Raw genomic sequence first — 27,500 nt, forward strand, 5'->3', positions numbered from 1 at the left:
CAGGACCCTCATCCAGCTGGTCCTGAGTTCACAAACCTGTTCTACTAACACACTGAAGCCTCAGGACCCTCATCCAGCTGGTCCTGAGTTCACTAACCTCTTCTACTAACACACAATGAAGCCTCAGGACCCTCATCCAGCTGGTCCTGGGGCTGAGTTCCCTAACCTGTTCTACTAACACACTGAAGCCTCAGGACCCTCATCCAGCTGGTCCTGAGTTCACAAACCTGTTCTACTAACACACAATGAAGCCTCAGGACCCTCATCCAGCTGGTCCTGGGGCTGAGTTCACTAACCTGCTCTACTAACACAATGAAGCCTCAGGACCCTCATCCAGCTGGTCCTGGGGCTGAGTTCACTAACCTGTTCTACTACACACACTGAAGCCTCAGGACCAGAACATCCAATCAATCAGAATAAAACAGATTACAACACAGTCGAAACAAAACGGCGTTGCTTATTGGGAAACACAAGCACAAACACAAAGCAAAATGCAGTGATATCTGGCCCTAAATCGACAGTACACCTTGACTAACTATTTGACCATGGTTATTGATCGAAAACCTTAGAAAAACCATGACAAAGTACAGGCTCAGTGAGCACAGCCTTGCCATTGAGAAGGGTAGACACAGGAAAACCTGGCTCCCTGTAGAGGAAAGGCTGTGCAACCACTGCACAACAGCAGAACCTGAGACACCCTAAATACAAAACAAGTACAGTGGGTCATTTCACCAAAAGAGAGAGAGAGCAAAAGAGAGAGAGATAGAGATAAAGAGAGAAATGAAGAGAAACGGGACAAAGAGACTGGTCACTAATATTAGAATAATCCAGACAGTCTTTCCCTATTCCTCCTCCCTCCTCCCTTATCCTCCCTCACTCCTCCCTCTCTCCTCCCTCTCCTCCCTCTCTCCTCCCTCTCTCCTCCTCTCTCCTCCTCTCTCCTCCTCTCTCCTCCCTCTCTCCTCCTCTCTCCTCCCTTATCCTCCCTCTCTCCTCCTCTCTCCTCCTCTCTCCTCCCTCTCTCCTCCTCTCTCCTCCTCTCTCCTCCCTTATCCTCCCTCTCTCCTCCTCTCTCCTCCTCTCCTCCCTCTCTCCTCCTCTCTCCTCCTCTCTCCTCCTCTCTCCTCCTCTCTCCTCCCTCTCTCCTCCTCTCTCCTCCCTCTCTCCCCCTCTCCTCCTCCTCTCTCCTCCCTCTCATCCTCCCTCTCTCCTCCCTCTACTCCTCCTCTCTCCTCCCTCTTCCTCCTCTCTCCTCCCTTCTCCTCTCCTCTCCTCTCTCCTCCTCTCCTCCTCTCTCCTCCCTTATCCTCCCTCTCTCCTCCTCTCTCTCTCCTCTCTCCTCCCTTATCCTCCTCTCTCCTCCTCTCCTCTCTCCTCCCTTATCCTCCCTCTCTCCTCCTCCTCCTCTCTCCTCTCCTCCCTTATCCTCCCTCTCTCCTCCCTTATCCTCCTCTCTCCTCCTCTCTCCTCCTCTCTCCTCCTCTCTCCTCCCTCTCTCCTCCTCTCTCCTCCCTCTCTCCTCCTCTCTCCTCCCTTATCCTCCCTCTCTCCTCCTCTCTCCTCCTCTCTCCTCCCTCTCTCCTCCTCTCTCCTCCCTTATCCTCCCTCTCTCCTCCTCTCTCCTCCTCTCTCCTCCTCTCTCCTCCCTCTCTCCTCCCTTATCCTCCCTCTCTCCTCCTCCCTCCTCCTCTCTCCTCCCTCTCTCCTCCTCTCTCCTCCTCTCTCCTCCCTCTCTCCTCCCTCTCTCCTCCTCTCTCCTCCCTTATCCTCCCTCTCTCCTCCTCTCTCCTCCCTTATCCTCCCTCTCTCCTCCTCTCTCCTCCTCTCTCCTCCCTTATCCTCCTCTCTCCTCCTCTCTCCTCCCTCTCTCCTCCTCTCTCCTCCTCTCTCCTCCCTCTCTCCTCCTCTCTCCTCCTCTCTCCTCCCTTATCCTCCTCCTCTCTCCTCCTCTCTCCTCCCTTATCCTCCTCTCTCCTCCCTCTCTCCTCCTCTCTCCTCCCTTATCCTCCTCTCTCCTCCCTCTCTCCTCCCTTATCCTCCTCCTCTCTCCTCCTCTCTCCTCCCTCTCTCCTCCTCTCTCCTCCTCTCTCCTCCCTCTCTCCTCCTCTCTCCTCCCTCTCTCCTCCCTCTCTCCTCCCCTCTCCTCCTCCTCCTCCCTCTCTCCTCCTCTCTCCTCCCTCTCTCTGGAATCCTGCTCGAGCTCTCCTCCTTCTCCCTACCTCCATCTCTCTCTTTCCATCCCCCTCTATGTACTTCTAATGATTGTGTACTTACTAATGAGTAGTCCATTGTTGTTGTCTGTGCTCTCCAGAACGTGACATCTCTCCAGAACCAGCACCTCCTCTAAAGCAGATCTCTGTAGACACACAACACATCACATTATTGTTACTACAGTTGAAGGACAAAGTGTTTTATAAAGTCTTATACAACCATACATAGTGGGTCTCTCTCTCTCTCTCTCTCTCTGTCTCTCTCTCTCTCTCTCTCTCTCTCTCTCTCATTCAAGGGGCTTTATTGGCATGGGAAACATATGTTTACATTGCCAAAGCAAGTGAAATAAATAATTAACAAAAAGAGAAATAAACATTGTATATACAATGGTGTTTGTTCTTCACTGGTTGACCTTTTCTTGTGGCAACAGGTCACACATCTTGCTGCTGTGACGACACACTGTGGTATTTCACCCAGTAGATATGGGAGTTTATCAAAATGTGATTTTTTTTCAAATTCTTTGTGGATCTGTGTAATCTCAGGGAAATATGTGTCTCTAATATGGTCATACATTTGGCAGGAGGTTAGGAAGTGCAGCTCAGTTTCCACCTCATTTTGTGTACTGTATATGTTGAAGAGGGTGGGCCTCAAGCTGGTCTGTGGAAAGAAATGTGTGTTTTCTTTGCCAATTTTAACCTTGTTGTTTGTGTACATGGATTTTATAATGCTTTATGTTTTTCCCCCAACACCACTTTCCTTCTATTTGTATAGCAGGCCCTCAAGCCAAACTGAGTCAAAAGCGTTTTTTGAAATCAACAAAGCGTGAGAAGACTTTGGTTTTGTTTTGAATGTTAGTGAATTAGGATGTACAGGGTGAATACGTGGTCTGTCGTACGGTAATTTGGTAAAAATTCCAACTTGACAATTTGCTCTGTTTTCAATGAGAAAATGTAAGAGTCTGCTGTTAATGATAATGTAGAGGATTTTCTGGATATGGATTTAGAGGATTTAGAGGATATGGATTTAGAGGATTTAGAGGATATGGATTTAGACGATTTAGACGATTTAGAGGATTTAGAGGATTTAGAGGATTTAGAGGATATGGATTTAGAGGATTTAGACGATATGGATTTAGAGGATTTAGAGGATATGGATTTAGAGGATTTAGAGGATATGGATTTAGAGGATTTATTGGATTTAGAGGATATGGATTTAGAGGATTTATTGGATTTAGAGGATATGGATTTAGACGATTTAGACGATTTAGACGATTTAGACGATTTAGACGATATGGATTTAGAGGATTTAGAGGATATGGATTTAGAGGATTTATTGGATTTAGAGGATATGGATTTAGAGGATTTAGAGGATATGCATATGCATATCCCACGGTATTACCGTGCATATCCCACGGTAATTATTGGGTTTGAATTTGTCTCCACTTTTGTGGGTTTGGGTGATCAGTCGGAAGTTTACATACACTTAAGTTGGAGTCATAAAAACTCGTTTTTTCAACCACTCCACAAATTTCTTGTTAACAAACTATAGTTTTGGCAAGTCGGTTAGGACATCTACTTTGTGCATGACACAAGTAATTTTTCCAACAATTGTTTACAGAGAGATTATTTCACTTATATTTCACAGTATCACAATTCCAGTGGGTCAGAAGTTTACATGCACTAAGTTGACTGTGCCTTTAACCTCTCTTGGGTATGTGGGACGTGACCATCCCACCTGCGGGACACACTATTCAACAGCCAGTGAAATAGCAGGGCGGCAAATTCAAAACAACCCAAATCTCATAATTCAAATTTCTCAAACATTTCTCAAGCATTTAACACCATTTTAAAGATACATCTTCTCGTTAATCCAACCACATTGTCCAATTTCAAAAAGGCTTTACGGCGAAAGCATAGCATTAGATTATGTCAGGACAGCACCTATGACAAGAAAAACCACACAGCCATTTTCCAAGCAAGGAGAGGCGTCACAAAAACCAGAAATACAGCTAAAATTAATCACTAACCTTTGATGATCTTCATCAGATGGCACTCATAGGACTTCATAGGACTTTGCTCAATAAAGTTCATATTTATATAAAAAAAAACATTTTACATTGGCGTGTAATGTTCAGAAATGTTTTGCCTCCCATAACATCCAGTTAATGAGCATATCAATTTACAGAAATACTCATCATAAATGTTGACAAAATATTAAACTGTTATTCAAAGAATTATGGGTACACTTCTCCTTAATGCAACCGCTGTGTCAGATTTCAAAAAAACTTTACAGCAAAAGCACACTTTGCAATAATCTGAGTACAGCGCTCATACACGAAACCAAACCCGCCATTTTGTGGAGTCAACAAAACTCAGAAATAATATTATAAATATTCACTTACTTTTGATGATCTTCATCAGAAGGCACTCCCAGGAATCCCAGGTCCACAATAAATGTTTGTTTTGTTCAATAAAGTCCATAATTTATGTCCAAATACCTCCTTTTTGTTCGCGCTTTCAGTTCACTACTCCAAATGCAGGAAGCGCGCGAAAATGTCACGACGAAAAGTCAAAAAAGTTATATTTATGTTCGTAGAAATATGTCAAATGATGTATAGCATCAATCTTTAGGATGTTTTTAACATAAATCTTCAGTAATATTCCAACCGGATAATTCCAATGTCTTCAGAAAAGAAAAGGAACACAGCTAACGCTCACGTGAGCGCGCGCCTCTGAGCTCATGTCATTTCCTCACTCATCTAACTCCAGGCCCTCTTGTTCGCTCCATATTCACAGTAGAAGCATGAAACAACGTTCTAAAGACCGTTGACATCTAGTGGAAGCCGTAGGAAGTGCAAAATTAACCCTAAGTCACTGTATACTGTATAGGCAATCACTTAAAAAACTACAAACCTCAGATTTCCACACTTCCTGGTTGGATTTTTCTCAGGTTTTTGCCTGCCATATGAGTTCTGTTATACTCACAGACATCATTCAAACGGTTTTAGAAACTTCAGAGTGTTTTCTATCCAAATCTACTAACAATATGCATATCCTACCTTCTGAGCCTGAGTAGCAGGCAGTTTAATTTGGGCACGCCTTTCATCCGGATGTCAAAATACTGCCCCCTACCCTGGAGAAGTTTTAAACAGCTTGGAAAATACCAGAAAATTATATCATGGAAGTTTCTGATAGGCTAATTGACATCATTTGAGTCAATTGGAGGTGTACCTGTGGATGTATTTCAAGGCCTACCTTCAAACTCAGTGCCTCTTTGCTTGACATCATGGGAAAATCAAAAGAAATCAGCCAAGACCTCAGACAAAAAATTGTAGACCTGGTTCATCCTTGGGAGCAATATCCAAATGCCTGAAGGTACCACGTTCATCTGTACAAACAATAGTACGCAAGTATAAACACCACATGACCATGCAGCCGTCATACCGCTCAGGAAGGAGACGCGTTCTGTCTCCTAGAGATGAACGTACTTTGGTGCGAAAAAGTGCAAATCAATCCCAGAACAACAGCAAAGGACCTTGTGAAGATGCTGGAGGAAACAGGTACAAAAGTATCCATATCCACAATAAAAACAAGTCCTATATCGACATAACCTGAAAGGCCACTCAGCAAGGAAGAAGCCACTGCTCCAAAACCGCCATAAAAAAGCCAGACTAGGATTTGCAACTGCACATAGGGACAAAGATCATACTTTTTGGAGAAATGTCCTCTGGTCTGATGAAACAAAAACAGAACTGTTTGGCCATAATGACCATTGTTATGTTTGGAGGAAAAAGGGGGAGGCTTGCAAGCCGAAGAACACCATCCCAACCATGAAGCACGGGGGTGGCAGCATCATGTTGTGGGGGTTCTTTGCTGCAGGAGGGCCTGGTGCACTTCACAAAATAGATGGCATCATGAGGAAGGAAAATTATGTGGATACATTGAAGCAACATCTCAAGACATCAGTCAGGAAGTTAAAGCTTGGTCGCAAATGGGTCTTCCAAATGGACAATGACCCCAAGCATACTTCCAAAGTTGTGGCAAAATGGCTTAACCTCTCTAGGGTAGGGGGCAGTATTTGCACGGCCGGATAAAAAACGTACCCGATTTAATCTGGTTATTACTACTGCCCAGAAACTAGAATATGCATATAATTGTTTGATTTGGATAGAAAACACCCTAAAGCTTCTAAAACTGTTTGAATGGTGTCTGTGAGTATAACAGAACTCATATGGCAGGCAAAAACCTGAGAAGATTCCTTACAGGAAGTGCCCTCTCTGACCATTTCTTGGCCTTCTACACTCTCTTTATTGAAAACTGAGGATCTCTGCTGTAACGTGACACTTCCTACGGCTCCCATAGGCTCTCAGAAGGCGGCAGAACGTTGAATGATGACTTTGCAGCCCATTGCTGAAAAACAGTAGCGCATTTGGATAGTGGTCGATCAGAGAACAATGAGACAGGGGCGCGCGTGCACGAGAAGAGTCCATTTTAGATTTTTAGTCTTTGAACGAAAACAACGATTCCCGGTCGGAATATTATCGCTTTTTTACGAGAAAAATCGCATAAAAATTGATTTTAAACATCGGTTGACATGCTTCGAAGTACAGTAATGGAATATTTCGAATTTTTTTGTCACGAAACGCGTCGGGCGCGTCACCCTTCGGATAGTGTCTTGAACGCACGAACAAAACAGAGGATATTTGAACATAACTATGGATTATTTTGAACCAAACCAACATTTGTTATTGAAGTAGAAGTCCTGGGAGTGCATTCTGACGAAGAACAGCAAAGGTAATCCAATTTTTCTTATAGTAAATCTGAGTTTGGTGAGTGCCAAACTTGGTGGGTGTCAAAATAGCTAGCCCGTGATGGCGAGCTATCTACTCAGAATATTGCAAAATGTGCTTTTGCCGAAAAGCTATTTTAAAATCGGACATAGCGATTGTATAAAGGAGTTCTGTATCTATAATTCTTAAAATAATTGTTATGTTTTTTGTGAACGTTTATCGTGAGTAATTTAGTAAATTCACCGGAAGTTTGCGGTGGGTATGCTAGTTCTGAACGTCACATGCTAATGTAAAAAGCTGTTTTTTTATATAAATATGAACTTGATTGAACAAAACATGCATGTATTGTATAACATAATGTCCTAGGAGTGTCATCTGATGAAGATCATCAAAGGTTAGTGCTGCATTTAGCTGTGGTTTGGGTTTATGTGACATTATATGCTAGCTTGAAAAATGGGTGTCTGATTATTTCTGGCTGGGTACTCTGCTGACATAATCTAATGTTTTGCTTTCGTTGTAAAGCCTTTTTGAAATCGGACAGTGTGGTTAGATTAATGAGAGTCTTGTCTTTAAAATGGTGTAAAATAGTCATATGTTTGAGAAATTGAAGTAATAGCATTTCTAAGGTATTTGAATATCGCGCCACGGGATTCCACTGGCTGTTGAGTAGGTGGGACGATTTCGTCCCACATACCCTAGAGAGGTTTTAAGGACAACAAAGTGAAAGTATTGGAGTGGCCATCACAAAGCCCTGACCTCAATCCTATAGAACATTTGTGGGCAGAACTGAAAAACCGTGTGCGAGTGAGGAGGCCTACAAACCTGACTCAGTTACACCAGCTCAGTCAGGAGGAATGGGACAAAATTCACCCAACTTATTGTGGGAAGGTTGTGGAAGGCTACCCAAAACATTTGACCCAAGTTAAACTATTTAAAGGCAATGCTACCAAATACTAATTGAGTGTATGTAAACTTCTGACCCACTGGGAATGTGATGAAAGAAATAAAAGCTGAAATAAATCATTCTCTTTACTATTATTCAGACATTTCACATTCTTAATATAAAGTGGTGATCCTAACTGACCTAAGACAGGGCATTGTTACTAGGGTTAAATGTCAGGAATTGTGAAAAACTGAGTTTAAATGTAGTTGGCTAAGGTGTATGTAAACTTCCGACTTCAACTGTACGTCTCTCTCTCTCTCTCTCTCTCACCTGTTGAGGTGTATGTAAACTTCTCTCTCTCTCTCACCTGTTGAGGTGTATGTAAACTTCTCTCTCTCTCTCACCTGTTGAGGTGTATGTAAACTTCTCTCTCTCTCTCACCTGTTGAGGTGTATGTAAACTTCTCTCTCTCTCTCACCTGTTGAGGTGTATGTAAACTTCTCTCTCTCTCTCACCTGTTGAGGTGTATGTAAACTTCTCTCTCTCTCTCACCTGTTGAGGTGTCTTCATGATGAAGAGGAGGTTTCCTCTCAAACGACACCATCTCTCACACATGCCTGACAGAGAGAGTGAAAAAGTGTGTATGAGTGTGTACCTGCTTTTTGTGTGTTTGAGTATATTTGTGAGTGTGTGTGCAGTGTGTGTGTGTGTGTGTGTGTGTGTGTGTGTGTGTGTGTGTGTGTGTGTGTGTGTGTGTGTGTGTGTGTGTGTGTGTGTGTGTGTGTGTGTGTGTGTGTAGTGTGTGTAGCACTCACCCTGTGGTCTCCCTTGTCCACCCTGTGTCTCCCGCCCCACCCGCAGTCTCCCCTCTCTGTCGAAGCTGCTAGCAGGGCCCTTAGACAGGGAGGTTAGGTGGTGAGAATTCACCTTCATCCTCTCTTTCTTATCCTCCTCCTCCTCCTCTCTGCTTCATCACATTACAGAGCTATTCACACCTGGTTTTTACCTGTAAACACACACATCATTTGACGCTGTCGATCACATTTACAGCGTCATTGCATTTTTGGTACACCAGAATTACATTCGTTTCCAATGAAAAACGCTGCGTTTGCCTCGCAGCATTGCGTTGCGTTCTGTGTGGTGCGTATGTTGTTGGATTTATCGAACGTTTGCGTCAAACTGTATGCTGTAGACGGGGTTTAACAGAAATGTTCGCAGAAGGTGAATGTTGGAACTTTTGTTGCAGACAGATCCAGATGACGCTGAGTAACATTTCGCGCAATCTGACGCTGTCGCTGTGTTGGAAGTGTAACAGTGTAATTACGCTGTTAAATTACTCCATAAAATGCCGCTAACATCAAGGCGGTGACCCGATCCTGTAGGTTCATGCTCTACAACATTCGCAGAGTACGACCCTGCCTCACACAGGAAGCGGCGCAGGTCCTAATCCAGGCACTTGTCATCTCCCGTCTGGATTACTGCAACTCGCTGTTGGCTGGGCTCCCTGCCTGTGCCATTAAACCCCTACAACTCATCCAGAACGCCGCAGCCCGTCTGGTGTTCAACCTTCCCAAGTTCTCTCACGTCACCCCGCTCCTCCGCTCTCTCCACTGGCTTCCAGTCGAAGCTCGCATCCGCTACAAGACCATGGTGATTGCCTACGGAGCTGTGAGGGGAACGGCACCTCCGTACCTTCAGGCTCTGATCAGGCCCTACACCCAAACAAGGGCACTCCGTTCATCCACCTCTGGCCTGCTCGCCTCCCTACCTCTGAGGAAGCACAGTTCCCGCTCAGCCCAGTCAAAACTGTTCGCTGCTCTGGCACCCCAATGGTGGAACAAGCTCCCTCACGACGCCAGGACAGCGGAGTCAATCACCACCTTCCGGAGACACCTGAAACCCCACCTCTTCAAGGAATACCTGGGATAGGATAAAGTAATCCTTCTAACCCCCCCCCCCCCCCTACTCTCCCCCCCCCCAAAAAGATATAGATGCACTATTGTAAAGTGGTTGTTCCACTGGATATCATAAGGTGAATCCACCAATTTGTAAGTCGCTCTGGATAAGAGCGTCTGCTAAATGACGTAAATGTAAATGTATTACGCCACCTCCTTTGTCTAATACACTCAAGTGATAAAGGTAGAGGATTCTGGGTAATCCACAGTAGATTTATGGAGAATTGCTGAGTGGGTGAGTTGAAAATTGAACGGTCCCGGGATAGAAATGTATAAAGTTGACTTTACGTGATAAAATCCACCTTTTAAATCGTACATTAGCAATTTTATATCATTAGTAACTACTGTAGTTGGGTTGGCGTCAAATAAGCCACTTTTGATATGTTATTTGCGGAATCTCAGTTTTCCAATGTGGGTTTTATGCTAAAGTTCCCTCTTTCAAATTGATAGCTAACGTGGAAAATACATCTTCTATTCATATCCCGTCGACTACTCATCATTCATCCATACTGTGAACTGTCCATCCATTGCTCCTTCCTGTGTTGACTCACTGATTTGAGGGACGGGACCAGGAAGTTCGCATAAGGCTCAGTACAAGTCCCTGTCTAGTTAGTAATACAACGGCGCCCCCTGTTGGTCAACACGAAGCATGTTCTCACTAAAAGTCTTGTAAAAACCAGTGTTGTAGCTGATAGCTAAAATGTGGAATCGTGAAACCAACAAACTATCCATGTTATATTTGCCTGCTCAACTCACTTAACATGTAAAGTTGTTGAACATGAGCCAACATTTGAAGTCCAATCTGGAAGTTGTAGGAGGATTTAACATACAGGACACAGAATGTAGTTGGGGTTGGGGGAATGACATTTTCATTAATTACCTAACATCCGTTATTCTTCAACTCATAACCATTCCCGAATACTTTAAAACATTTTAGATATCGCTCGTTGTGTGAAAACTTACCCAACAAAAATCCTGGAGGAAAATTCAACAGTTTGAACGGAAAGTTTAGTTGAAGCTCCGCGGGACCGAGCAGGAGGTGTCGCGCTGGACGACCTTTGTAGTTTGGACCCGGGTCTGTTATCAACATCATGCTTCCTCCCCTCATTACTTCAGGAAATTATTGTTGCTTCAATGAAAAGTATGGAGGCAGAAAGGACAGGCGTAAAGGACAAGTGAACTGAGAATATAAAATAATATAAAATAACAATACAGTAAAACAGACACTGTATAACAGAACAATAGAATAGAATACAGGAATATCAATTATGTAACCAAATACAGTAGGTTAGGCTACAAATCCCATAGCTCCACCTCTCGGGGTTCCTTGAAATGGACCTAAAGATGCCCATATCCCCACTGTAGCTCAGTTGGTAGAGCATGGCGCTTGCAACGCCAGGGTTGTGGGTTCGATTCCCACGGGGGGGGGCAAGTATGTAAAAATGTATGCACTCGTCTGTAAGTCGCTCTGGATAAGAGCGTCTGCTAAATGACTTGAAATGTAAATATTGCTGAGAAGACTGGCTTAGAGCGGGAATACCACCCCAGCTGAGTTACTTCTTTCTCCCGCTCTCTCTCTTCCTACCTCTTTCCCTATGGTTCTCTCTCAATTCCATTTTAGGGGCTTTATTGGCATGAGAAACATATGTTAACATTGCCAAGTAATGGATAATAAACAAAAGTGAAATAAACAATAAAAAATTAACAGTAAACATTACACTCACAAAAGTTCCAAAAGAATAAAGACATTTCAAATGTCATATTATGTCTATATACAGTGTTGTAACGATATGCAAATAGTTAAAGTACACAAATAAATACACATAATTATGGGTTGTATTTACAATGGTGTTTGTTCTTCACTGGTTGCCCTTTTCTTGTGGCAACAGGTCACACATCTTGCTGCTGTGACGACACACTGTGGTATTTCACCCAGTAGATATGGGAGTTTATCAACGTTGGATTTGTTTTCAAATCCTTCGTGGGTCTGTCTCTCACTCCTTGCTGAGCCAGAGGGAGGTGCGAGAGAACGAGTTAAACTAGAGGAAGGTGGGAAGGAAACGTAAAACGCCTCGACAACAATCTCTTCGGGTTGCGTGATTAGATTGGAGGGAACGTATTCTCCTCAGCTACTTTCCTTTAAGGATTTACGTTTGATAAACCTACCTTGTCCCTTCCACCGTTTCAGAGGCTGAAACCACTGAACAAGATCCTAAATGAACGTTACGGTGGTGGAAAGAGAAAGAAAATAAAAAAATACTCTTCACAGATTTCTGTGGCGAAAAGTGGATTGTTCAGTTGTTTTTGAGGATATTTATGACTTCCGAGGATTTTTAAAAACCTATTGGAGCATTGCACCAGACAGACCGCTGTGATTTTTGACAACTGCCCAACCTGCCGTATGAGTTTCGCTATGTCGTGACCAGAACATCGCGTCCGGATCCAGTCGATCTTATTAACTCTCAACAGCCTATAGACTTATCGATCGGATCCTGCGGTTTTGGTTTGAATATCGGATCAATATAAGTTATATTGCGTATCACTGAGGAGGACAGGATGAGCGGAGGAGCGGACGTGGTGTGCGCCGGCTGGCTGAGGAAGTCACCGCCGGAGAAGAAGTTACGGCGCTATGTAAGTATTGTTATAAGCGCGTATAGAGCATTTTAATATTCATAACAGTTTAGATTTTAGCTCTTTTTTATTATTTATTTAACCTTTATTTAACTAGGAAAGTCAGTTCAGAACAAATTCTTATTTAATAATGACGGCCTGGCAAAAGGCCTCCTGTGGGGAGGGGGGCTGGGATTAAACATTTTTTAATACAAATAAATAAATATGTAGGACAAAACATACATCAGGACAAGAGAGACACCACAACACTACATAAAGACAGACCAAAGACGACAGCATAGCAAGGCAGCAATACATGACAACACAGCATGGTAGCAACACAACATGACAACAACATGGTAGGAACACAACATGACAACAACATGGTAGGAACACAACATGACAACAACATGGTAGCAACACAACATGACAACAACATGGTAGCAACACAACATGACAACAACATGGTAGGAATACAACATGACAACAACATGGTAGAAACACAACATGACAACAACATGGTAGAAACACAACATGACAACAACATGGTAGCAACACAACATGACAACAACATGGTAGGAACATGGTAGGAACACATCATGACAACAACATGGTAGAAACACAACATGGTAGAAACACAACATGACAACAACATGGTGGAAACACAACATGACAACAACATGGTAGGAACACAACATGACAACAACATGGTAGAAACACAACATGACAACAACATGGTAGTAACACAACATGACAACAACATGGTAGGAACACAACATGACAACAACATGGTAGAAACACAACATGACAACAACATGGTAGAAACACAACATGGTAGATACACAACATGACAACAACATGGTAGAAACACAACATGACAACAACATGGTAGAAACACAACATGACAACAACATGGTAGAAACACAACATGACAACATGGTAGCAACACAACATGGTAGCAGCACAACATGACAACAACATGGTAGAAACACAACATGACAACAACACAACACGACAACAACATGGTAGAAACACAACATGACAACAACATGGTAGCAGCACAACATGACAACAACATGGTAGCAGCACAACATGACAACAACATGGTAGGAACACAACATGACAACAACATGGTAGAAGCACAACATGACAACAACATGGTAGATACACAACATGACAACAACATGGTAGGAACACAACATGACAACAACATGGTAGAAGCACAACATGACAACAACATGGTAGCAACACAACATGGTAGATACACAACATGACAACAACATGGTAGCAACACAACATGGTAGAAGCACAACATGACAACAACATGGTAGCAACACAACATGGTAGAAACACAACATGACAACACAGCATGGTAGAAACACAACGTGGTAGCAACACAACACGACAACAACATGGTAGCAACACAACATGACAACAACATGGTAGAAGCACAACATGACAACAACATGGTAGCAACACAACATGACAACAACATGGTAGCAACACAACATGGTAGAAACACAACATGACAACAACATGGTAGAAACACAACATGGTAGCAACACAACATGGTAGCAACACAACATGACAACAACATGGTAGCAACACAACATGACAACAACATGGTAGAACCACAACATGGTAGCAACACAACATGGTAGAAACACAACATGACAACACAGCATGGTAGAAACACAACATGGTAGCAACACAACATGACAACAACATGGTAGCACCACAACATGACAACAACATGGTAGAAACACAACATGGTAGCACCACAACATGACAACAACATGGTAGAAACACAACATGGTAGAAGGACAAAACATGGTACAAACATTATTGGGCACAGACAACAGCACAAAGGGCAAGAAGGTAGAGACAACAATACATCACACAAAGCAGCCACAACTGTCAGTAAGAGTGTCCATGATTGAGTCTTTGAATGAAGAGATGGAGATAAAACTGTCCAGTTTGAGTTGTTTGTTGCAGCTCGTTCCAGTCGCTAGCTGCAGCAAAGTGAAAAGACGAGCGACCCAGGGATGTGTGTGCTTTGAGGACCTTTAACAGAATGTGATTGGCAGAACGGGTGTTGTATGTGGAGGATGAGGGCTGCAGTAGATATCTCAGATAGGGGGGAGTGAATGGGTGTTGTATGTGGAGGATGAGGGCCGCAGTAGATCTCTCAGATAGAGGGTTTTAATTAATCTATAGAATTAAGCACTTGGGTAAAGTAAATAGTGATAGTTAAACCAATAACCCAATAAAAATGTTGAACATTTGTGAGTAAGGTAAACCTTATTATATTTGTTTCTTCAACTCAATACTACAGTGGTCTCCTCACTCCTGGTCTCACACCTGGTCTCACACCTGGTCTACTCACTCCTTACACCTGGTCTCACACCTGGAATCCTCAGTCCTCACACCTGGTCTCACACCTGGTCTCCTGACTCCTCACAAATGGTCTCACACCTGGTCTCCTGACTCCTTACACCTGGTCTCACACCTGGAATCCTCAGTCCTCACACCTGGTCTCACACCTGGTCTCCTGACTCCTCACACCTGGTCTCACACCTGGAATCCTCACTCCTCACACCTGGTCTCACACCTGGTCTACTCACTCCTTACACCTGGTCTCACACCTGGAATCCTCACTCCTCACACCTGGTCTCACACCTGGTCTCCTGACTCCTCACAAATGGTCTCACACCTGGTCTCCTGACTCCTTACACCTGGTCTCACACCTGGAATCCTCAGTCCTCACACCTGGTCTCACACCTGGTCTCCTGACTCCTCACACCTGGTCCCCTCATTCCTCACACCTGGTCTCCTGACTCCTCACACCTGGTCCCCTCATTCCTCACACCTGGTCTCCTGACTCCTTACACCTGGTCTCACACCTGGTCTCCTGACTCCTCAAACCTGGTCCCCTCATTCCTCACACCTGGTCTCCTGACTCCTTACACCTGGTCTCACACCTGGTCTCCTCACACCTGGTCTCCTCACACCTGGTCTCCTCACTCCTCACACCTGGTCTCCTCACACCTGGTCTCCTCATTCCTCACACCTGGTCTCCTCACTCCTTACACCATATCTCTATATAACAGGGTCTGAGCCATATCTCTGTATAACAGGGTCTGAGCCATATCTCTATATCACAGGGTCTGAGCCATATATCTATATCACAGGGTCTGAGCCATATCTCTATATAACAGCCATATCTCTGTATAACAGGGTCTGAGCCATATCTCTATATAACAGGGTCTGAGCCATATCTCTATATCACAGGGTCTGAGCCATATCTCTATATCACAGGGTCTGAGCCATATCTCTATATAACAGGGTATGAGCCATATCTCTATATAACAGGGTATGAGCCATATCTCTATATAACAGGGTCTGAGCCATATCTCTATATAACAGGGTCTGAGCCATATCTCTATATAACAGGGTCTGAGCCATATCTCTGTATAACAGGGTCTGAGCCATATATCTATATCACAGGGTCTGAGCCATATCTGAGCCATATCTCTGTATAACAGGGTCTGAGCCATATCTCTATATAACAGGGTCTGAGCCATATCTCTATATAACAGGGTCTGAGACATATCTCTGTATAACAGGGTCTGAGCCATATATCTATATAACAGGGTCTGAGCCATATCTCTATATAACAGGGTCTGAGCCATATCTCTATATCACAGGGTCTGAGCCATATCTCTATATAACAGGGTATGAGCCATATCTCTATATAACAGGGTCTGAGCCATATCTCTATATAACAGGGTCTGAGCCATATCTCTATATAACAGGGTCTGAGCCATATCTCTATATAACAGGGTCTGAGCCATATCTCTGTATAACAGGGTCTGAGCCATATATCTATATCACAGGGTCTGAGCCATATCTGAGCCATATCTCTGTATAACAGGGTCTGAGCCATATCTCTATATAACAGGGTCTGAGCCATATCTCTATATAACAGGGTCTGAGACATATCTCTGTATAACAGGGTCTGAGCCATATATCTATATAACAGGGTCTGAGCCATATCTCTATATAACAGGGTCTGAGCCATATCTCTATATAACAGGGTCTGAGCCATATCTCTATATAACAGGGTCTGAGCCATATCTCTATATAACAGGGTCTGAGCCATATCTCTTTATAACAGCCATATCTCTATATAACAGGGTCTGAGCCATATCTCTATATAACAGGGTCTGAGCCATATCTCTGTATAACAGGGTCTGAGCCATATCTCTATATAACAGGGTCTGAGCCATATCTCTATATAACAGGGTCTGAGCCATATCTCTATATAACAGGGTCTGAGCCATATCTCTATATAACAGGGTCTGAGCCATATCTCTATATAACAGGGTCTGAGCCATATCTCTGTATAACAGGGTCTGAGCCATATCTCTATATAACAGGGTCTGAGCCATATCTCTATATAACAGGGTCTGAGCCATATCTCTGTATAACAGGGTCTGAGCCATATCTCTATATAACAGGGTCTGAGCCATATCTCTGTATAACAGGGTCTGAGCCATATCTCTATATAACAGGGTCTGAGCCATATCTCTATATAACAGGGTCTGAGCCATATCTCTATATAACAGGGTCTGAGCCATATCTCTGTATAACAGGGTCTGAGCCATATCTCTATATAACAGGGTCTGAGCCATATCTCTATATAACAGGGTCTGAGCCATATCTCTGTATAACAGGGTCTGAGCCATATCTCTATATAACAGGGTCTGAGCCATATCTCTATATAACAGGGTCTGAGCCATATCTCTGTATAACAGGGTCTGAGCCATATCTCTGTATAACAGGGTCTGAGCCATATCTCTATATAACAGGGTCTGAGCCATATCTCTGTATAACAGGGTCTGAGTGATGCAGTATTCACTGGTAAAGCAGTTAGCTTCATCTATTCTATTGGATGACCACAGTAGCAGTAGATTCTAGTGCGTCACTCTCAACCCTGAATGATTGGAATATTTATAACTTTTTGTGTGAAGGCACACTGCTTTCCCTGTCACGGTTGTCGTAGGAAGGAGCGGACCGACGTGCAGCGTGTGTGTGTCGTTCCACATTTTATTTTCACTGTGGAAACTATGCAATACATATAAATAAACTGAATAACAAAACAACAAACCGTGTCGAAGCGGTGCAACATACACTAACTCAAAGACAATCTCCCACAAACCCAGGTGGAAAAAAAACACCTACTTAAGTATGATCTCCAATTAGAGACAACGATGACCAGCTGCTTCTAATTGGAGATCCTCCCAAACAAAACCCAACATAGAAATACAAAACTAGAACATGACAACATAGAAAAACTAAACTAGGAAAATAACAGCTTTCTATGGTCTGGACGTGACAGTCCCTCTCAAGTTGTATAGCTCTCTCTCTCTCTCTCTCTCTCTCTCTCTCTCTCTCTCTCTCTCTCTCTCTCTCTCTATTCAATTCAATTGACTTTATTGACATGGTAAGTTCATTATTACTTACATTGTCAAAGTGTACATATAGAAAAAGAAAAAATATATATTTATATATAAATAAATGGTGTGACCAACAGCAGTAATAATAGTAGTAGTGGACATGGGATCACCATTAACAACAACTACAACAACAATATTAATCAGAACAACAATACATTAAAGCGACGGTAGTAGACCAGTGTCAACATGACTGAGAAGACACATGACCTGGTATGAAAGACAAAACAAAACAAGATGGGAAATATTATCCACATTACATTGCACTTTTCACTGGCTGTCCCTCAGGTTGAGGCAGGAGGACACATATATGGCTGCCAAAACTGCACATTTTGGCTTTTCACCCAATAAATATTTGATATTTTTCCTCATCTTTTATAGTTTCAAATTCTTTGTATTGAATTATAATTTTGGGAAATAAATATTCTCTTAGGTCTGAGTATTTGTCACAGTGTAATAGGAAATGCAGCTCTGTCTCTACCTCTCCCCTGGAGCAGAGTGAGCACAGCCTGTCCTCTCTGGGCAGCCAGGTTTGTCTGTGACGACCGGTCTCTATAGCCAGACTGTCCTCTCTGGGCAGCCAGACTGTCCTCTCTGGGCAGCCAGGTTTGTCTGTGACGACTGGTCTCTATAGCCAGACTGTCCTCTCTGGGCAGCCAGACTGTCCTCTCTGGGCAGCCAGCCTGTCCTCTCTGGGCAGCCAGGTTGGTCTGTGACGACCGGTCTCTATAGCCAGACTGTCCTCTCTGGGCAGCCAGACTGTCCTCTCTGGGCAGCCAGGTTTGTCTGTGACGACCGGTCTCTATAGCCAGACTGTCCTCTTTGGGCAGCCAGGTTTGTCTGTAACGACCAGTCTCTATAGCCAGACTGTGCTCGCTGAGTCTGTACCTAGTCAGTGTTTTCCTCTCTCTCTCTCTCTCTCTCTCTCTCTCTCTCTCCTCTCTCTCTCTCTCTCTCTCTCTCTCTCTCTCTCTCTCTCACTACAGACTATGGTAAAACTTTATCTCCCACAAGTCACGTTCAACTCAAGCAGGAAAATACTCTTCTTGAATTTAGTGTATATATAGGATTGTACTCCTGTAGGCTGCTACCCTGAACGACATTAACACATTATGAGGTTAAAATAGGCTTTTAAACAGACCTCCTGGTGTGTGTGTGTGTGTGTGTGTGTGTGTGTGTGTGTGTGTGTGTGTGTGTGTGTGTGTGTGTGTGTGTGTGTGTGTGTGTGTGTGTGTGTGTGTGTGTGTGTGTGTGTGTGTGTGTGTGTGTATGTGTGTGTGTGTGTGTGTGTGTGTGTGTGTATTTTTGTGCCTCCAGGAGGGGCATTGCAAACCAGACGGATAGCCAGGGTCACACTCCAACATTCAGACATAATTTGCAAAGGAAGCATTTGTGTTTAGTGAGTCTGCCAGATCAGAGGCAGTAGGGATGACCAGGGATGTTCTCTTGATAAGTGCGTGAATTGGACCATTTTTCTGTCCTGCTAATCATTCAAAACCTAACGAGTACTTTTGGGTGTCAGGGAAAATGTACGGAGTAAAAAGTACATTATTTTCTTTAGGAATGTAGTGAAGTAAAAGTAAAAGTTGTCAAAAATATAAATATTAAAGTAAAGTACAGATACCCCCAAAAAACTACTTATGTAGTACTTTAAAGTATTTTTTACTTTAGTACTTTACACCACTGGTATTCATCAAGTGTCTCAGGATAGGAGTTATGACCTAGAACTGAGAAGGTTTGTAGAGATATGGGCCTCCCCTTTATGGGCCCTGTTGCTCCCCTTTAAGACAACACAGCCACATCTCCTGACTTATTTTTGACTGTGGACAGGAAGGGATGGGGGCTATTTTGAGTTTTATTGTGTCTACTTCCTGTTCAGGTGTAATGTCATTGCGGGTTCTGACTGGAAAACACATCACCACTCGAAGATGGAGGAAGGGAGAGAAAGCGAGAGAAGAGAGAGAGAGAGAGAAGAGAGAGACAGTAGGGAGAGAGAGTGAGTGAGTGAGAGACAGAAGAGCGAGAGAGAGAGACATCACCTACTGTACAGAGAGATGAACCTGGAGAAGAGTCCCCTAACCATGCTGGTCCTGGGGCTCTGTTCACAAACACAAACAGACCCCACAGAGCCCCAGGACAGCAACACAATTAGACCCAACCAAATCATGAGAAAACAGAAAGATAATTACTTGAAACATTGGAAAGAATTAACAAACAGAGCAAACTAGAATGCTATTTGGCCCTAAACAGAGAGTACACAGTGGCAGAATACCTGACCACTGTGACTGACCCAAACTTAATGAAAGCTTTGACTATGTACAGACTCAGTGAGCATAGCCTTGCTATTGAGAAAGGCCGCCGTAGGCAGACCTGGCTCTCAAGAGAAGACAGGCTATGTGCACACTGCCCACAAAATGAGGTGGAAACTGAGCTGCACTTCCTAACTTCCTGCCAAATGTATGACCATATTAGAGACACATATTTCCCTCAGATTACACAGATCCACAAAGAATTTGAAAACAAACCCAATTTTGATAAACTCCCATATCTACTGGGTGAAATACCACAGCGTGCCATCACAGCAGCAAGATGTGTGACCTGTTGCCACAAGAAAAGGGCAACCAGTGAAGAACAAACACCATTATAAATACAACCCATATTTATGTTTATTTATTTTCCCTTTTGTACTTTAACTATTTGCACATCATTACAACACTGTATATAGACATAATATTTAACCTTCTATTTAACTAGGCAAGTCAGTTAAGAACAAATTCTTATTTACAATGACGGCCCACCCCGGCCAAACCCAGACGACGCTGGGCCAATTGTGCGACGCTCGATGGGACTCCCAATCACAGCCTGATGTAATACAGCCTGGAATTGAACCAGGGACTGTAGTGATGCCTCTTTCACTGAGATTCAGTGCCTTAGACCACTGTGCCACTCAGGCGTCCATTTGAATATAATATATATTTATATTTATTATATTATTTATATCAGGCTATATATATGATATATTTATATCATTTGAAATGTTTCTATTCTTTTGGAACTTGTGTGAGTGATATATTTACTGTTAATTTTTCTATTGTTTATCTCACTTTTGTTTATGATCTATTTCACTTGTTTTGGCAATGTTAACATATGTTTCCCATGCCAATAAAGCCCTTAAAATTGAATTGAAATTGAATTGAGAGAGAGAGAGAGAGACAGAGAGAGAGACAGACAGAGAGACAGAGACAGAGACAAACAGAGACAGACAGAGACAGACAGACAGAGAGACAGAGAGAGACAGACAGAGAGACAGAGAGAGACAGACAGAGAGACAGAGCGACAGAGAGACAGAGACAAACAGAGAGACAGACAGAGACAGAGAGACAGACAGAGAGACAGAGCGACAGAGAGACAGAGACAAACAGAGAGACAGAGAGAGCGACAGAGAGACAGACAGACAGAGAGACAGAGCGACAGAGAGACAGAGACAAACAGAGAGACAGACAGAGACAGAGAGACAGACAGAGAGACAGAGCGACAGAGAGACAGAGACAAACAGAGAGACAGAGAGACAGACAGACAGAGAGACAGAGAGACAGAGACAAACAGAGAGACAGACAGAGACAGAGAGACAGACAGAGACAGAGCGACAGAGAGAGAGACAGACAGAGAGACAGAGACAAACAGAGAGACAGACAGAGAGAGAGACAGAGACAAACAGAGAGACACACAGAGACAGAGACAAACAGAGACAGACAGACAGACAGACAGACAGACAGACAGACAGACAGACAGAGAGAGAGACAGAGAGAGACAGACAGAGAGACAGAGACAAACAGAGAGACAGACAGAGAGAGAGACAGAGACAAAAAGAGAGACACACAGAGACAGAGCGACAGAGCGACAGAGAGACAGAGACAAACAGAGAGACAGACAGAGAGAGAGACAGAGACAAACAGAGAGACACACAGAGACAGAGCGACAGAGCGACAGAGAGACAGAGACAAACAGAGACAGAGAGAGATAGAGAGAAGAGGAAACCATTCCTGGTTTAGGGTCTATGTCATTTAGGCAGAGACCCCCCCCACACCAAACCACTCTTTCCTGTCTTGCGGCCTTCACTTCCAGTGAACATATCCTGTTGTGTGTGTGTGTGTGTGTGTGTGTGTGTGTGTGTGTGTGTGTGTGTGTATGTGCACTACAGAATAAAACCCTTTGACACACGTTGCTGAGTAAAGTTTGGGGAGTGTCTCAGTGAAACTGTTGAGAAACACTCTTAGCATTAGTTATGGCCAGATTAAGACTGTAACTGCAATGCTAGAACAATCTGTGCACACACACACACACACACACATACCAGGCCTGGATATTATCTTTGGCAGCGTGGTCGCTGAATGATGCAATGAAACTATAGAGGTATTTTCCCTTTCAGCAAAGAAATCAGCCGCAGGTGTGTGTGTGTGTGTGTGTGTGTGTGTGTGTGTGTGTGTGTGTGTGTGTGTGTGTGTGTGTGTGTGTGTGTGTGTGTGTGTGTGTATTATTCACATACAGAGGATACAGCAGGTATAAACAAACAGTGAAATGTTTACTGACAAGCTCTCGAATCAAAATCGAATCAACATTTTATTGGTCACATACTACTACTACTATCTGTTACTACTACTACTACTACTACTACTACTATCTGTTACTACTACTACTACTACTACTACTATCTGTTACTACTACTACTACTACTACTACTACTACTATCTGTTACTACTACTACTACTACTACTACTATCTGTTACTACTACTACTACTACTACTACTATCTGTTACTACTACTACTACTACTACTACTACTACTATCTGTTACTACTACTACTACTACTACTACTACTACTACTATCTGTTACTACTACTACTATCTGTTACTACTACTACTACTACTATCTGTTACTACTACTACTACTACTACTACTACTACTATCTGTTACTACTACTACTACTACTACTACTACTATCTGTTACTACTACTACTACTACTACTATCTGTTACTACTACTACTACTACTACTACTATCTGTTACTACTACTACTACTACTACTACTACTATCTGTTACTACTACTACTACTACTACTACTACTATCTGTTACTACTACTACTACTACTATCTGTTACTACTACTACTACTACTACTACTACTATCTGTTACTACTACTACTACTACTACTACTATCTGTTACTACTACTACTACTACTACTACTACTACTATTACTACTACTATCTGTTACTACTACTACTACTACTACTACTACTATATGGTACTACTACTACTACTATCTGTTACTACTACTACTACTACTATCTGTTACTACTACTACTACTACTACTACTACTATCTGTTACTACTACTACTACTACTACTACTATCTGTTACTACTACTATCTGTTACTACTACTACTACTACTACTATCTGTTACTACTACTACTACTATCTGTTACTACTACTACTACTACTACTATCTGTTACTACTACTACTACTATCTGTTACTACTACTACTACTACTACTACTATCTGTTACTACTACTACTACTATCTGTTACTACTACTATCTGTTACTACTACTATCTGTTACTACTACTATCTGTTACTACTACTATCTGTTACTACTACTACTACTACTACTACTACTACTATTACTACTACTATCTGTTACTACTACTACTACTACTACTACTACTATATGGTACTACTACTACTACTATCTGTTACTACTACTACTACTACTATCTGTTACTACTACTACTACTACTACTACTACTATCTGTTACTACTACTACTACTACTACTACTATCTGTTACTACTACTATCTGTTACTACTACTACTACTACTACTATCTGTTACTACTACTACTACTATCTGTTACTACTACTACTACTACTACTATCTGTTACTACTACTACTACTATCTGTTACTACTACTACTACTACTACTACTATCTGTTACTACTACTACTACTATCTGTTACTACTACTACTACTATCTGTTACTACCACTACTACTACTACTACTACTACTACTACTACTACTACTACTAATATCTGTTATTACTACTAATACTACTACTACGATCTGTTACTACTACTACTACTACTACTACTATCTGTTACTACTACTACTACTACTACTATCTGTTACTACTACTACTATCTGTTACTACTACTACTACTACTACTACTACTACTACTACTACTACTATCTGTTACTACTACTACTACTACTACTACTACGATTTGTTACTACTACTACTACTACTACTAATATCTGTTACTACTACTACTATCTGTTACTACTACTACTACTACTACTACTGTCTGTTACTACTACTACTATCTGTTACTACTACTATCTGTTACTACTACTACTACTATCTGTTACTACTACTATCTGTTACTACTACTACTACTATCTGTTACTACTACTACCTGTTACTACTACTACTACTACTACTACTATCTGTTACTACTACTATCTGTTACTACTACTACTACTATCTGTTACTACTATCTGTTACTACTGTCTAATATCTGTTACTGCTATCTGCTTCTACTACTTGTTAATACTATCACATGAAATCACGCTAGCAGGACTAATGTCCCTGAGTTAGCTAGCAGGACTAATGTCCCTGAGTTAGCTAGCAGGACTAATGTCCCTGAGTTAGCTAGCAGGACTAATGTCCCTGAGTTAGCTCGGAGGACTAATGGTCCTGAGTTAGCTAGCAGGACTACACTGTTACTAATATATGTTACTACTACTATCTGTTACTACTACTACTACTATCTGTTACTACTATCTGTTACTACTGTCTAATATCTGTTACTACTATCTCTTACTACTACTTGTTACTACTATCACATGAAATCACATTTTATTGGTCACATACTGAACACGTGGTTAGCAGATGTTATTGCGGGTGTAGTGAAATGTTTATGCTTCTAGACGAGACAGTGCAGCAGTATCTAACAGGTAATATCTAACAACTCCACATCCAAACCTAATACACACAGTCTAGTAAAGGAATGGGATGAGAATATATAAATATAAACTATATGGATGAGCAGTAACAGAGTGGCTAAGATACAACAGATAGTATAGAATAGATAGTGAAGGATACAGTATACAGTATATACATATGAGGTGAGTATTGCGAGATATGTAAACATTCTTATAGTGCCATTACTAAAGTGACTAGTGTTCTATTTATTAAAGTGGAAAATGAAATCAAGTCTGTAGGTAGGCAGCCGCCTCTCTGTGTTAGTGATGGCTGTTTAACAGTCTGATGGCCTTGAGATAGAAGCTGTCAGTCTCTCGGTCCCAGTTTTGATGCACCTGTACTGACCTCGCCTTCTGAATGATAGCAGTGTGAACAGGCAGTGGCTCGGGTGGTAATTGTCTTTGATGATATTTTTGCCTTCCTGTGACATCGGGTGTTGTAGGTGTCCTGGAGGGCAGGTAGTTTGCTCCCGGTGATGCGTTGTGCAGACCTCACTACCCTCTGGAGAGCCTTGCGGTTGAGGGCGGAGCAGTTGCCGTACCAGGCGGTGATACAGCCAGACAGGATGCTCTCAATTGTGCATCTGTAAAAGTTAGTGAGTGTTTTTGGTGACAAGCCCAATTTTTTCAGCCTCCCGAGGTTGAAGAGGCGCTGCTGCGCCTTCTTCACCATGCTGTCTGTGTGGGTGGACCATTTCAGTTTGTCCGTGATGTGTACGCCGAGGAACTTAAAACTCTCCACCGTCTCCACTACTGTCCCGTCAATGTAGATAGGGGGCTGCTCCCTCTGCTGTTTCCTGAAGTCCACAATCATGTAAGAGCCGACGCCGGACAGGAGAAGCCGGTACGGGGAGTCAGACATTTGTTCGGGAATAGACATAGAACAAGACAGGAACAGGACATGTGACAAACAATGCAGCAGCTGGGGAACTGACAAATATAGGGGAGGTAATAAACAGGTGAGTGAGTCCAGGTGAGTCCAATATCGCTGAAACGCGTGATGTGAGGGAAGGCAGGTGTGCGTAACGCAGGGCAGCCTGGTGCCCTCGAGCGCCACGGCGGGGGAGAGAGCGGTAGCAGGCGTGGCAGATCATCTCCTTAGTTTGGTTGACTTTGAGTGAGAGGTTATTTTCCTGACACCACACTCCGAGGGCCCTCACTTCCTCCCTGTAGGCCGTCTCGTGGTTGTAAGCCTACCACTGCAGTGTCGTCTGCAAACTTGATGATTGAGTTGGAGGCGTGCATGGCCACGCAGTCGTGGGTAAACAGGGAGTACAGGAAAGGGCTGAGAACGCACCCTTGTGGGGCCCCAGTGTTGAGGATCAGCGGAGTGGAGATGTTGTTTCCTACCTTCACCACCTGGGGACGGCCCATCAGGAAGTCCAGGACCCAGAGAGCGGGGTCGAGACCCAGGGTCTCAAGCTTAATGATGAGTTTGGAGGGTAATATGGTGTTTGTCATTTAGCTCAGTTACCTTAGTTTTCTTGGGAACAGGAAAAATGGTGTCCATCTTGAAGCATGTGGGGACAGCAGACTGGGATAAGGATTGATTGAATATGTCTGTAAACACACCAGCCAGCTGGTCTGCGCATGCTCTGAGGACACGGCTAGGGATGCTGTCGGGGCTGGCAGCCTTGCGAGGGTTAACACATTTAAATGTTTTACTCACGTTGGCCACGGAGAAGGAGAGCCCACAGTCTTTGGTAGCGGGCCGTGTCGGCGGCACTGTATTGTCTTCAAAGCAAAGAAGTTGTTTAATTTGTCTGGGAGCAAGACGTCGATGTCCGCGACGGGGCTGGTTTTCTTTTTGTAATCCGTGATCGTCTGAAGACCCTGCCACATACGTCTCGTGTTTGAGCTGTGAAATGTACAGTGAAATGCTTAATTTCAACTTCTCCTCAATAGTACAGTGAAATGATTACTGACAACTTCTTCTCAACAGCATAGTAATAACTGGAGGTGGTAGAATACAGTAGTAGCATAGTAATAACTGGTAGCGGTAGAATACAGTAGTAGCATAGTAATAACTGGTAGCGGTAGAATACAGTAGTAGCATAGTAATAACTGGTAGCGGTAGAATACAGTAGTAGCATAGTAATAACTGGAGGTGGTAGAATACAGTAGTAGCATAGTAATAACTGGTAGCGGTAGAATACAGTAGTAGCATAGTAATAACTGGTGGTGGTAGAATACAGTAGTAACATAATAATAACTGCTAGCGGTAGAATACAGTAGTAGCGTAGTAATATCTGGTAGCGGTAGAATACAGTAGTAGCATAGTAATAACTGGAGGTGGTAGAATACAGTAGTAGCATAGTAATAACTGGAGGTGGTAGAATACAGTAGTAGCATAGTAATAACTGGTAGCGGTAGAATACAGTAGTAGCAGAGTAAAAAACTGGTGGTGGTAGAATACAGTAGTAGCATAGTAATAACTGGTAGCGGTAGAATACAGTAGTAGCATAGTAATAACTGGTAGCGGTAGAATACAG

At 42.9% G+C, this 27,500-nt stretch overlaps 2 protein-coding genes across 2 annotated transcripts in view; one reads left to right on the plus strand and one right to left on the minus strand.

The window, feature by feature from the left end:
• LOC106578188 (type II inositol 3,4-bisphosphate 4-phosphatase) overlaps nt 1-10,983 on the minus strand; it is a 58,762-nt gene extending 47,779 nt beyond the window's left edge. Inside the window, exons 1-4 of the mRNA XM_082964604.1 lie at nt 10,802-10,983; nt 8,699-8,889; nt 8,436-8,500; nt 2,275-2,356 (exon numbers count right to left, since the gene is read on the minus strand). Of these exons, the coding sequence (XP_082820730.1) occupies nt 2,275-2,356; nt 8,436-8,500; nt 8,699-8,816 (265 nt within the window). The 5' untranslated portion in view covers nt 8,817-8,889; nt 10,802-10,983. The remainder of the gene's footprint in view (nt 1-2,274; nt 2,357-8,435; nt 8,501-8,698; nt 8,890-10,801) is intronic.
• Nucleotides 10,984-11,835: 852 nt separating this feature from the next.
• LOC106578202 (GRB2-associated-binding protein 1) overlaps nt 11,836-27,500 on the plus strand; it is a 68,200-nt gene continuing 52,535 nt past the window's right edge. The window contains exon 1 of the mRNA XM_082965386.1: nt 11,836-12,469. Within this exon, the coding sequence (XP_082821512.1) occupies nt 12,395-12,469 (75 nt within the window). The 5' untranslated portion in view covers nt 11,836-12,394. The remainder of the gene's footprint in view (nt 12,470-27,500) is intronic.

The sequence above is a fragment of the Salmo salar genome, chromosome 18 (genome assembly GCF_965601325.2).
Source record: "Salmo salar chromosome 18, fSalSal1, whole genome shotgun sequence".
NCBI lineage: Eukaryota > Metazoa > Chordata > Actinopteri > Salmoniformes > Salmonidae > Salmo > Salmo salar.